General features: G+C 37.2%; 1 protein-coding gene across 1 annotated transcript in view; it reads left to right on the forward strand.

Moving 5' to 3' along the window:
* The window catches only part of PDE3A (phosphodiesterase 3A), a gene marked incomplete at its 5' end in the record, with an annotated part of 303,909 nt that extends 289,679 nt beyond the window's left edge, over positions 1-14,230 (forward strand). Inside the window, 6 exons of the mRNA XM_082666458.1 lie at positions 1,927-2,040; positions 2,178-2,377; positions 4,190-4,393; positions 5,084-5,239; positions 6,343-6,595; positions 13,779-14,230. Coding sequence (XP_082522584.1) covers positions 1,927-2,040; positions 2,178-2,377; positions 4,190-4,393; positions 5,084-5,239; positions 6,343-6,595; positions 13,779-14,020 — 1,169 coding nt within the window. The 3' untranslated portion in view covers positions 14,021-14,230. The remainder of the gene's footprint in view (positions 1-1,926; positions 2,041-2,177; positions 2,378-4,189; positions 4,394-5,083; positions 5,240-6,342; positions 6,596-13,778) is intronic.
* Between the last annotated feature and the right edge of the window lie 283 nt (positions 14,231-14,513).

The following is a 14,513-nucleotide window of genomic DNA, read 5'->3' on the forward strand; positions in this document are numbered from 1 at the left end:
CCACAAGGGAAAAGAACTTAACCCAGGAGCTCCCTCCCAGCATAGCCCCAGACACTCTCTGACCAGGCTGCATATTCTTCCTCTACCAGGTCATCACTGCCTTCTCCCTCGCCCAGGGCTTAGCATAGTTTTTATTTTAGCTCTTCAATTCTATTCTTACAAGCCCAGCGTTGATTTTGAAAGAAAACAGGTCATCTGTGCTAATCTGTCATCTTGTTTTAAGAGCAATCATGTATTTTATGTGAATGATATTTACATCAATGGCAAGTTTCCTATATACCAGCCACTTTAAAATAGGTTCCCTTCTGTAATTCTCACAATTGGACTATGAAATAGGCACTATTATTGTCTCCCTATTTTTAAGATAAGGAAATGAGACTTAAAGTTTTAAGTCACTCACTCAGTAACACAGGTAGTAAATGTCAGAGCAGAGACAAAGATCTGTTGTAGATCTAGAAACTTCTACCGTGATCAACTTCATACATGGCACAGGTATAGACATAAAATGTAATTGTCTTAAATCACTTGAGATAGTTTATATACAGAAATAGAGACTCCAGTTTGAATAAAATTGTTCTTTGGAAACTAGGTAATATCCGCATTCACCTCTGGCAGTGACTGTGAACAGGTTTTGCTGTTGACCCCTGGGGAGCCTAGGAGATCTGCTTCTCAAAGCTCTTCTGAAGACATCCACTAAAGACCTCACAGCCCCTCAGTGAGTTCCTGGAGTGTTCACCCAAGATTTAGCTTAAAGACTGACTCCTAATAGTTCCAGAAATGTAGGAACATAGGCATCATCTTCCCACGTTCTCCTGTGTGCCACCAACACCACAGATGTCATAGTTTCTTCATTCTTCCCCGACCAGGGAACAGGTGTTTCTCTCAAATTCCCACTATCATTCTGCTTGTTCTCTTCTGTTTTTGCTTCTCATCTGTTGAGTATTATTCAGAGATGTAATCTATTACATTAGAGAAGGAAACTGTATCATCGTTGGTCATTAGGAATAAAATGTGTAAAGATAGCATATTTAGGGTAAAGCATACCAATCAATGAAGTATTCTGAAAGGCCAGATAAACAAGAGAAAAACATGGGAAAATTGCACAGAGAAAGGTGAGCCAAGAGCACAGTGGGCCTTTGGTCATGGTTCCCTAGAAGCTGAACTGCACATGTGAAAATAGGACCCCCTTCCCATGGTAATGACATTATAAGTAGGAGATTTGGTTCCCCCTTAGCTTTTACTCTTCGGAATGGCTCAACTCCCTACACTATTATACAAAGAGGTTTTAATTTTTCCTCTTTAGGTATTTCCTAGAACTTTATTCCCAAGTTAGAATTTCTAGATCAGAGAACATTATCGATTTTGCTTTTGCTTTTGCTTTGTGGATTTAGTATACATATAAAAAATGTGTGATTCGTTTTATTACAGTGTTTTACGTTTGATACAGAAGAAAAATACTATGTTCAGTTCACAAATTATATTTAGATGCTATTTATCAGAGATGAAATACTGGGTGGTATAGACCATTGGTCTGATCTAGGTTAAGTATATCATGGGTCTTTTATTCCAGTCCTCTGTGTAGTTTTATACAGGAACATGGGAATAAGAACAAGGGTAAACATCACAGTGGATTCAGAGAGTGCATTTCCTACATATGTTAGGTTTCTGGTAGACTCTAGACAGATTTTTTTTCATTTCAGACATCTTTATGTGTAATGAATGTTATTGCTGTATTTTTTTCTTGTTACTCTCGATGTTACCGAGGAATGGAAGAGTAATCACAGAGTATTTGTCCTAGAATATTTGGCTGTCTTTCACTGGGGTATTAAAATGGGAGGACTAAACTCTTTATCCAGTAGGTGGCACTCTTGGTCCTCGGACCCCGGCGTTCACAGATGAATGACTGTTCCTTTGCATTGGTTACAGACCATAACAGAATCCATGCCACCGATGTCTTACACGCTGTTTGGTATCTTACGACACAACCTATTCCCGGCCTCTCAACTGTGATTAATGATCACGGATCAGCAAGCGATTCAGGTACGTATTGAAGTCCCTCTGTGCTCCCTTGTAAATTATGGGAACAGAAGAGTGGTTTTTTAAAAAGGAAATCAAGACAAATGATATCAGTTTAATACTTTCTTAAAAGCTCTATTATCTTCATTGTCTCTTCTCAGATTCTGACAGTGGGTTTACACATGGACATATGGGATATGTATTCTCAAAAATGTGTAACGTGCCAGATGATAAATACGGATGTTTGTCTGGAAATATCCCTGCCTTGGAGTTGATGGCCCTGTATGTGGCTGCAGCCATGCATGATTTTGATCACCCGGGAAGGACTAATGCTTTCCTGGTTGCAACTAGTGCCCCTCAGGTAAATCTTTCAATTTTGATCAGGGGAAATAATTCAATTTTGAGATTTCTCTTTAGAAAATTAATTTGATAAATCTGACTTTCACTTTAGCTCATATTCACGTGGTGCCTGTTTATACTTAGCCCTGAGATAAAATTCTTAGAGACCATGCTCATTTTGAAAAGGTATCATGGTTTGTTCTAAGTCGTCAATGGTGCATATGCAACTTTATCACCCATGGGGATCCCTTCTCAATTTTCTTAGGAAGAAAAACCGCTTGAATTCATGTTAATGAACTTCCCCAACGAAGAAAATCTGACCTATACAAAAGTTTCTTTCTGAAAAGATTAGAGAACCAAATCTTTCTTGGTTCTCTAATTTAAGAATTAAAGGTTTCTTTGGATATAAATTTAAGACTATTAAGAATGTAAGGCTCCTCTGGATATAAATCCCATTCCTTTGAGCTATATTCATTATAACAATTACTATTCTTATGGCATTTTTATTGGTTAGGAAGAATTAAAAATCAATTTATTTCATTCACCTAAGGGAAATTTTTTACCTGAACATAGTACTCCAAAAACAGTAACTTTAAAGAAGTTCATCTTGGCATGTAAATTAAAGTCCAATATTAATCACTAAGTATTTAGGCAACTCCATCTATATAATTAAATTTAATAAGCTTCTCCTTGATTTAACCAGCTGGACCCACGTTACTAAAGATCCCAAGATCTTGTTTCTTTCTAGAGGATCTTGGTCTAGAGGCCAATCTGGTCCAGTATTTTTTTTTTTTTTTGGTCACGTTTGCCTTTTGTCTTTTTCCCCATTCTCCTCCATTTCCACACCCTCTCTTATAGACTAGTCTAGAATTTTCTTCCAATCTGTATACAATACAAATATCCTGATTTTTTTTCCTCACTGCTTACTGTAATTTCTTTCACTGTGCCGTTCATACACCAGAGTACATTTTCCCTAAAGATAAGCAAGTCCTTTTGCCAACACCATATACCGTTCAATTTTCCTACATACACATGCATTTTCAGTTGCCTCACTTGGTATCTCATGACACAACCTATTCCCAGCCTCTCAACTGTGATTAATGATTACGGATCAGCAAGCAATGATAATTAATATTTATTAATATTCATAAAATATCAATTTTCATGTCCTTGGTCTTTTTTGTCCTTATACCTTTTTTCCCCTCCATCTAAATCTACCACACTAGTCTCCAAGCATTTTTTAGGCAACTTCCTTTTCCTTTGCAGCATCCCTCAGCATTACTAGAGAATTTCAAACAAGTAGATATTTACTATATACTTTCAATTAGTAGACAGGGGGTGATATTTCCTGTGGCTGATGGTGGGGTAAGAATCTTTTGAATTATGGGCTCCTCAGGGATTCCATTCCTCTGTATTAGTTATATGTATTTAACTAAAAGGAAGTCACTCATTCTAGATGTGGGAAGTAACTGAGTTACTTCTTAGGAATATTGTTATATTTGCATATTTTAATGGTTAAATTCCTGTGCCCTGCAAAATAATAATAATAATCTGATAAAAGCTAACTCTAAGCCCTTCAATTGCAAGAATCTGAAATAAAGTTTCAAGGAAATGAAATAACGTTTCAAGGAAATGAACTTTATCTTACAAAAAAGGAAATTTAACCAAGAAAAGTAAGCAATGTACAGCAATAAGTGATTCTTAATAACCGGCTGCCACAAGGTTACATTCCTGTGTTCCCTGATAAAAGCGGATTCCAAAAGCTTCGCATATTCTCATTTATTTTTGTTTTTTAATTTAAAAAGTTGAACTCTTCACTCTCATCTTTGCCTAGGCGGTGCTCTATAACGATCGTTCAGTTTTGGAGAACCATCATGCAGCTGCTGCGTGGAATCTTTTCATGTCCCGGCCGGAATATAACTTCTTAGTTAACCTTGACCATGTGGAATTTAAGCATTTCCGTTTCCTTGTCATTGAAGCAATTTTGGCCACTGACCTGAAGAAACACTTTGACTTCGTAGCCAAATTTAATGCCAAGGTAACTAGATTTGTACCAGTCCTCATTTTCTGGCCACATTGAAAGAAGTCATGGAATCAAAGTGTTGAACAAAAACTCACTGCTGTCACCTCATATATGTCAAATGTGAAAATGAGAGGCAATGAAATGTTTAACCAGAAGCGGATATTTAGGCATTGGTCCTAACCTGGAAACCTGATACGTTGAGGTGCTGTCTGTATAGATTATACTTGGCACTACAGAGAAATAATAGAATTCTAACTATCGTTGTGTTTCTGTTTGATTTAATTTGCTCTCATCTCCGTGGAATGCTAACAGAAATTATCTGGCAGTAGTAAAGGTCAAAAACCTGAAGCAGAATTTCATACATCAAACATAAATGCCCAAATATTAACTCAAATTTCTTATTTGTAGCCACATTTTAATAGTAATTTAAAACCTATGTTAATATTAAATAGCATTTCTTTTCAATTAATTAATTGAATAATTAATAATTATCTATCATTTGTTATTTTACTTTTTTTGGTGATCTATTTTACTATTAATTTATTTAAGCCAATAACATTATTTGAAACAGCTGAGATGTTTCTCGTTACTTGGCATTCTAACCTGCACATGGTAGGAAGACAATCAATATTCTGTTGTTTATTCTCCTGTTCAACTTTTGCTTTCATTGCATCAGAACCCATTTTAACTTTGTCCCTCAAACAGGTGAATGATGAAGTTGGAATAGATTGGACCAATGAAAATGATCGTCTGCTGGTTTGTCAAATGTGTATAAAGTTGGCTGATATCAATGGGCCAGCTAAGTTTAAAGAGCTCCATCTTCAGTGGACAGAGGGTATCGTCAATGAATTTTATGAACAGGTAACTAACTTAACTATTTCTCTTAATCCATATTGAGGCAGCTCATAAATTCCCTAAAGCTTCCAAAAGCTGAAGCGTGATCAGTCTATTGCATATTCATGCTGCCATCAGAAAAGGCACTGGCCAATTTTAATCAGAGGATTAAAAAAATGACAAAAATTGGACTAAACTGTAAGCGTAAAAACTCTAAGATAAAGTTATTTGCAAGTATTAAGTAATACATCGCCTTTCCCTGGACACTGTTAAAGATTAGAAAGAACTTTTTTGAGCATTATAGATAGGACTTATATTTAAAATAAATGTTTGTGCTTTCTAGAAAATAAGGTATTGCCGTTCCTCGGAATAAATTCATAATCAATCCTGAAATACTGAATATAGAAAAAATGTAAAGGAAAGAGAAAATCCAGTTATAATAATTCCGCTACATAGGCATAATCATTGTTGATATTTTGGTATAATTCCTTCATTAATGTTGCTAGGTAACTTCTGGTTTACAATCTGATTTTTTTTTTCTAGAAATGAATCAGTTCAAAGTAAACACTTATACAGTAGTACTGTTAAACATAAATAAGAATATCAGAAACTATATAATCACAGAAGACATAACTCAACCCAAAGCCGGGTTGAGGTAGCAACTTTAATTGAGGAATAAGTTACTTTAAAATTCCTGGCATCCAAGGCAAAACAAAAGGAAAACATGATAGATTATCTGTTTGTTGGATGTTTATATCCAGCATTGCCTTTTATATTCAGCATTGCATTTATATTCTAACTTATACTCTAATATAAGGAACAATGACTAGTGTCATGAGAAAGGTCATCTGCTTAGACATTAAACCATTTCTTGTATTTCCCCTTGGTCAAAAACCAAACCAAAAACCAAACCAAACTGGTAAATGGCAGCAAAGCAGTCCGATAGGAATCTTAGTAATGTGGGGAAAATCTCTTAGCAGTCCAGGAAAGAAAGAGTTCACACGTATGCCTGGGTTCTTGCATATTTGCAAATTTTAGATGCCAAGGGAATGGTGACTGTATTGGTATTTTACACTTTCCTTGTCGTTTGCCTTTCTAGTTAACTGTTCCTGCTACATTCCTATTTCTAGGGTGATGAAGAGGCCAGCCTCGGGTTACCAATAAGCCCTTTCATGGACCGTTCTGCTCCTCAGTTGGCCAACCTTCAGGAATCCTTCATCTCGCACATTGTGGGTCCTCTCTGCAACTCCTATGATTCAGCAGGACTGATGCCAGGGAAATGGGTGGAAGACAGTGATGAGTCAGGAGACACCGATGACCCAGAAGAAGAGGAGGAGGAAGCACCAAACGAAGAGGAAACCTGTAAAAATAGTGAATCTCCAAGTAAGTTATACAATCTCTCTCGAATGTGCTTCTCCTAGGATTGTTTTCTTACTTAGGTTCACAATAAGTTTGATGCTCCTCGTGAATTTCATAGCTGAGTCCAAATATCACCTGCTGCGGTGATTATGGATACCCCCCCTTCCCCAATATCATGATAATGGAAATTACAGACTGTGGAATTATAATACCATGTTCATAAAAAGGTATGTTCTCTGTTATGAAGTAAGACAATTAAGTAATCAAAGCCTATTTTTCAGAGTATCTGAATGCTTTAGGAATCTCAGGTACTATCTAGACCAGCCATAGACTCTTCCTGGCTTGCTTCGAGGGAGGTGCTAAAGTGGTAAGAGGTAGTAGTCACTCATTCATTCATCAAATATTTAGTAAGCACCTATTCTGTGCCAGGCATTCTTCTAGACTGTAAAGACAGAGCCATGAACAAATCAGACAAAAAAAAAAAAGAAAAATCGATCAATCCTTGCCCTTTTAGACTTATATTCCAGTGGGGTCAGCAGACACTAAGAAAGACAAATCAGTAAATCTGTAATATGTTAGGTACTGATAAATGCTAGAGTTTAAAAATAAAAATGAAAAATAAGAAGGATATGAAATATTGTGCAGAAAGATTAAAATCTTAGGATAGCCATGGACGGTCTAAATAAGAGAATTTTTTTTTAAACCTGAAAGAAGCAAGGGAAGGAGTGATCCATGGAAAGAGATGTGGACAAAGCATTTCAAGGAGAGAGGAAAGCAAACCGTGTAAAGGTCCTGACGTGGACACTGGCTGGGTGTTCAAGGAGCGTCCGGAGAGCTGGGAGGCTGAAGCAGAGGAAGGGGGCTAGGGAGTGGGGACTGAGATGATGGAGGGTTAGAAGGTAGGGCTCTGCAGGTCACAGTATGGAGTCTGGCTTTTACTCTGAGTAAGATGGGAAGCCATCAGAGGTTTTGAGCAGAAGACTTAGTTGATTCAAATTATGTTTTAACTGGATTGCTTCAACTGCTGCATTGAGAATATTCTCGAGTTTGGGGTAAGAGCAAGGGTGTAAGCAGGGCAGTGTGTTAAGAGGCTGTTGAAATTATCCAAGTGAGAGATGACTGTGGCTTTGGACCAGGGTAGTGGCAATAGTGACAGTGAGAAGTGGTCACATCTCATCATTGATTTGGAGTGCATCATGTAGCCGTTCTAATCTGTTCAACTTAATTGTCTATAAAATCAAGATTATTTTTCTTCACATCTTGAAATATTCTCCACTGTTTCTCCTGCCATAGGGAGGAAGCCCTAATAGCATAATTAGGAAAACCAATAACCCTTACAGTGATATTGCACAAATACTGTTCCTATGTTCATGGGAGTATAGTACGTGGTTCCTATCTACCTTCATAAAGGAAGTTCAGTCTTAATATTGATATTTTTCAAGGCCCTTACCAAAAATATTACCAATGAAAGACATTATGATCATTTTTTCCCTTTTTTTTTTTTTTTTAGCACTGTCAGGGAAATGCATGACTTCGTTCATTTGGCCATCTAGGTAAAGAGATATTCTAACGTGTGTATTAACCTATTTTGCCCTCATATAAGTGCCTTGTCGTAAGCTCACGTAAGCAGAGATAAAGAACTCATTATTAACCATAGACTGGTGAGACGGGGCAAGTTTGGCTTTAGGTCAGACTTTTGCTTAAGGTCTAACCTGTATATTAACTTTTATACAGAATGGGAGGAAAATGAAAAGTTGTTTTCCTTCAATATTCTATTATCAAAGTAATTTTATTTTATTCCTCTGATGCTTATCAAAAGATGTCTATTAAAAAGTTTGTGCTGATCTTGGGATTCAGAGGTAGGAGCCAAGATAGGATTCATGGATTATTCATTTTCTCATTTAATAAACATGCATGAATTTTACGTTTTTACTTTTTTTTCATTCAAAGAGCCAGGTAATTTGCTGTCTGACTAAGGACTGGACAGTTTTTCCACTGAATGAATGTTATTGGAAAGTGTGGTCAGCTTAGCCTCTGGGAAAGCTTTGTTCCCGTGGGCCCTACTTGCTTGCTATTTGAACTCAAATACATTGAAGCAACACATACATAATCTAGGCATCAAGAATTGAAGAACCCAGGTCAGGAGGTTTAACAGGCTCAACTCGTCAGCGTTGGCTTTAGCAGCAAATACAACAACCAACCAAATATTCGATTTGTCTCTGTTCTGTAGGGTTGGGTGGCCATACTGACTCTCAGATTCTGGTGTGTTACTCTACTGACCTTCCCATTTTTAATCAAGCTCACTAAAGCAGGAATGAGAATTCTGTGGATTCTGTTTACTAATGGCTTCTAAAAGTCAACTGGTCACCTTTACGTTCAAATTTAAAACATCATCAACAATGATTTGATAACCATAGCTTTTGGAAAATTATATTTGAACTATGCCTTTATAGCAAAGAAAATGATAAATATTGGGCAGTGTTAGTATCTAGTAAAAGTTGGCCACGTGGAATAATAGAATTCTAGAAATGCAAGGGGAATCAGTGATCATGCAGTTCAGCTGCCTCATTTTACAAAAGTCGAAACTGAGGCTCAGAAGTTTGACAACCCAAGGTGTAGGCGGATTCCACAGAAACAGAAAGGAAACCCAGGTCTCCTTGTTTTAACTCCAGTGTTACTGACTCTTAGTAATTTTAATTTCAGGATTCATATTGACTGAGATGGTTAACTTGATTTAACCTGAAACTTAGATTTCAGAAAAAAATGTAAATTAAATATGCACTGATAATTTCAGCAATTTGCAAAACTTGGAGGTCTCTCAGGAAACACAGAATAAGATATTTCAATATGGTATCCTGGGTAAAGAAGGCATTTTTCCCCACCTCATAATTAAATTTGAAAGATTCCTACAGCAAACTAAGAGGTTTCTAATGAAGTACTAAGCTGCATTTAGAGTTTGAGCAATGAAAGGATCTTTGTTCTCATTTCAAAAGGTTCCAGTGCTGAACAATTTGGCTCTCAATACAGGCATGTTTTAGACCACCTGCAGACTCTAATCTACGCAAATTTATTTGGTACAAACTTTCTTCTACGTCACCTTATTCAATTTAATTCCAGAGAGGTTTAGCAGCATTAATAAGAGAACAGCTGCTCTCATGGGGGCTGCCCCAAAAGGAAAAAGAGAAAAGTTGAGCTTTTGTTAGCTTCTTCCCTGTGAACGCACTACCGTGAACCTGTATAACTTTTGGATGGAATAATCACCTTGAGCAGTAGAGCATGTGCTGTGACTGATTCAAGTCCATCCTTCACCCAGTGATCATCTGTAACTCGCTTGACTCAAAGGATTAGGTTAAAAAGTATATTAACATGTAAAGATTGAACTTCACTACAATAAAAACAATGTAGAAATAGACAAGTAGATAGCTTTGATAGAAAAGTAATTTTAAAGGTTTGCTCTTAAAAATTGAATGGATTAATATATTTTATTGATTTCTATAGAAAGAATTCAGATTTTTTTTCAATTTTATTTTATGTATATATTGCCCTTGTTAAGAATCTTATAATTGAAGAAATTGGTGTTATGCTCCAGGGCCCCGTGCCCTCTGCCTGTACACATGCCCCTCACATACCTAGAATGCTGCCAGCCCGTTCTCCACCCAATGTATTTAATTCTCATAATTTACCTCTCAGCTCAAATGTCATGTCCTTTGGAAAAAGTCTTATCTACTCCCTCACAGGTTGAGTACCTGATGTTGCCACACTTTGATGTGTCAGAGAGAAATTGCACTGCATACTTGTTAAAAATGGTAAGGAAGACTTTCTTCAAGACTATTAAAATAGGAGAGAGACATTGGACTCAACTCCATTGAAAACAAAGGCAGGAGAGTTTTTACACGCTGGAATGAGCTAAGGAAAAAGTATTGAGGATCTTAAAGGGGAGTTAGTCAATGTGATTAGGCCATTTTTGTTTGCTAATTGGTGCTTATTGAAGTTAGGCTCCTTCCTACCCACAGAGATCGGTGATAGGGACCCTATCTTTTTGTTTTTGTCTTTTACCCATTTTATTTTATTTTTTTACATCTTTATTGGAGTATAATTGCTTTACAATGGTGTGTTAGTTTCTGCTTTATAACAAAGTGAATCAGTTATACATATACATATGTTCCCCTATCTCTTCCCCCTCTTGCGTCTCCCTCCCTCCCACCCTCCCTATCCCACCCCTCTAGGTGGTCACAAAGCACCGAGCTGATCTCCCTGTGCTATGCGGCTGCTTCCCACTAGCTATCTACCTTACGTTTGGTAGTGTATATATGTCCATGCCTCTCTCTTGCTTTGTTACAGCTTACCCTTCCCCCTCCCCATATCCTCAAGTCCATTCTCTAGTAGGTCTGTGTCTTTATTCCTGTCTTACCCCTAGGTTCTTCATGACATTTTTTTTTCTTAAATTCCATATAATATGTGTTAGCATACGGTATTTGTCTTTCTCTTTCTGACTTACTTCACTCTGTATGACAGACTCTAGGTCTATCCACCTCATTACAAATAGCTCAATTTCGTTTCTTTTTATGGCTGAGTAATATTCCATTGTATATATGTGCCACATCTTCTTTATCCATTCATCTGATGATGGACACTTAGGTTGTTTCCATCTCTGGGCTACTGTAAATAGAGCTGCAATGAACATTTTGGTACGTGACTCTTTTTGAATTATGGTTTTCTCAGGGTATATGCCCAGTAGTGGGATTGCTGGGTCATATGGTAGTTCTATTTGTAGTTTCTTAAGGAACCTCCATACTGTTCTCCATAGTGGCTGTACCAATTCACATTCCCACCAGCAGTGCAAGAGTGTTCCCTTTTCTCCACACCCTCTCCAGCATTTATTGTTTCTAGATTTTTTGATGATGGCCATTCTGACTGGTGTGAGATGATATCTCATTGCAGTTTTGATTTGCAATTCTCTAATGATTAGTGATGTTGAGCATTCTTTCATGTGTTTGTTGGCAATCTGTATATCTTCTTTGGAGAAATGTCTATTTAGGTCTTCTGCCCATTTTTCGATTGGGTTGTTTGTTTTTTGGTTATTGAGCTGCATGAGCTGCTTATAAATTTTGGAGATTAATCCTTTGTCAGTTGCTTCATTTGCAAATATTTTCTCCCATTCTGAGGGTTGTCTTTTGGTCCTATCTTTCTTAATAATTGCATTTCAAAGGGCTGGCTCCCAGGTCCTTGAGAAAGATGTTTCCTGGGTTGTCAAACTGGCTAGAGGCTGGGAGATTTATCTACATTACCAAGGGGCAGAGAAAGAATTTGCAATTACAAGTTTTAGATCAGGGTCCTAGTGTCTGGAAGAAACCTATCTGAATTTTAGTGAAGATGAGGGGAACATTAAGGCCATCTTGGTCACTTATCTAGGTCCATCATAAAACATAGCATGTTTATTTCAGTTCTGACCTTCTGGGCCCTCTCTCCTATAGATGGTAAGCTCCTTTAAGGCAAACTCTGAGACTCATTGGTCTTTGTTTCCATAGCATCCAGAAAAATGCTTATCAGTTAGTAGGTGACCAATATAAGCTGATTGATGGGTCCATCTCATGAATAAGATAATGAATATAGTAAATTTTTTTTTTTTAATTCTTGCTTATGAGTCTGCCTGTATCCATTTCCCCCCCCCACCCTGGCATTCATCCAACTTAATAATTTCCTTATGTGTCTGTATGGTTCAAAAGTCATTCAAAATAATTCGGTGTCCTTTTTCTGAACTATGTTTTAAAAATTGATCTTATCATCTTTTAAGGTACAAGACATTTTTTTTTAATAATAAAACTGTTGAAGGAATCATTAGCACTTCCACAAAAATTTTGGTGGAAATTTTGGTGGAAAAAGCAATCGGCTTTTTTTTTCCTTTTTTTTTGTTATTGTTACCATTTTTTTTCTTTTGTTTTTCCTTCCAGATTTTACATGGTAAATCATTACTACTTCATTAAATAAATTCAAATTTCCTTGCAGATCATCCTGGTAACTTGTACTGTTAACTCTTTAATGCAGTCTCAGATCAGAATTTCCTGTGGACCACATTTTCATACTTTTATTATTTTTATCATCAATCAATCACTTGTCAACACTTCACCATGTACTTGGAATTGTGGAACAGAAACTAGAGAGGACATAATTCATTTAGTAAACTCTTACTGAATACTAACTAAAGTCTGGAGCTTTGCAGATATATACGCAAAAGGGGGAAAAACTTCTGTCCATAGAGAAGTTTATAATCCAATGTGAGAATCTGTCTAACTTCCAAATTCTCGGCCTATGTCTAAAATGGTCACTTGAATGAAGGTACATTACATTCTGTGCTTAGAAAAGAATAGCTTCTCCACTTGGAGGTCTCCCAGACACTTCATGTTCAACATACGCCTCAAGTCTGCTCATCTAATGTGCCCTTTCTCAGAACATCTTGCCACTCAGCTGTTCACGTCAGAAAGCTCAGGGTTGTCTTTGATTCCTCCCTTCTTTTTTCCTTACATTTAACCGGTTGCCAAGTGCTGTTGATTATACCTCACAAATGTATCTCACATTTATCTACTCATCTTCGTTTCCATTGTCCCCATCCTAGTCCAAGCCACCATCATCATGCAGCATCCTCCCAGCTAAGTCATTTCCCTCTCTTTCTGCCACCTTTCAAAGACTTTGTACAACTCAGTGTAATTGTCCTTACTTGTTTACTCTCTATTTTCCCACTAGAGTCAAAGCTCCCTGCTAGAGGAGTTTGAAATTAATTTTTTAGTCCACAGGAAACAGAACAGTACTATCAAAACTGTCTTTTTTAAAAAATCAATATTGTAGACTTTTGTGAGTTGAATTGGTTGACAAAGCAGAGGAACACGTAACAAGGAATTATTCCAATAATCTATGTGGCAAATCTTGAGAGTCTGAATGGAGTGAGAGTAATAACTCCACGAAACATACAAAACCTTGTACTGGACGTTACGTTACCAGATATTAAATACTGTTCACAGTACGTCTCAATGATATGTTAATGGTTCATGCCATCTTCCTCTTATTTCCCCACTCTCAAAAATGATTATTACAATATACACATCAAGTGATAGATATATGTATCCATTTGGTACTTGACCCCTATGAATAGGGGAAAAAACTGTCCCGTACTCAACACACAAATAAGTAGTCTAATTTGGTGTTTTCTCAGGAAAGAAAACTTTCAAAAGGAGAAAAGTCTACTGCCAAATAACTCAGCACCTTCTGCAGAACCACAAGATGTGGAAGAAAGTCATTGAGGAGGAACAGAGGTTGGCGGGCATAGAGGATCAGTCCCTGGACCAGTCCCCCCAGCAGCATCCCTCAGACCAGATCCAGGCCATCAAGGAAGAAGATGAAGAAAAGGGGAAGCCAAGAGGAGACGAAACCCCAACCCCAAAGCCAAACCAGTGACAACGGATAAATGAGCTACGTTTCGAAACAGAGTGACTTGTCACAGACTCTTTTCAAGCCAGCACAACACTTAGACACAACACTGTAGAAATATGAGAAGATGGGCAAACGGCTATGGCATTTTGGGATTCTTTGCATTTTATGTATTTTTACAGTGAGGTACATGGTTTAAAAAACTCTCACTCAGAGAAGCTTTCACATTATAACAACACCAGCTTCTAAGGATTTTTTTAAAGGAAGAAGTATATATGTGTGTGTGTATATAAGCTCTCACATAGATCCATGTAAAACATATTCACAGACACACACGCAGACACACAGACACACCGAAAAGCCGGGATTCCTGGCTCCACGATTTAGTAACATTCATGTTAAGATATATAGTGGTCACTGTGATATAATAAATCATAAAGGAAAAACAACTAAAGGAAAAGAAATTCCAAAGGAGATGGTGAAGCTTTAGCCGGGAAGCAGTGTAGCAAATGTAGGTTAC

Source organism: Grampus griseus (genome assembly GCF_964374135.1).
Source record: "Grampus griseus genome assembly, chromosome: 11".
NCBI lineage: Eukaryota > Metazoa > Chordata > Mammalia > Artiodactyla > Delphinidae > Grampus > Grampus griseus.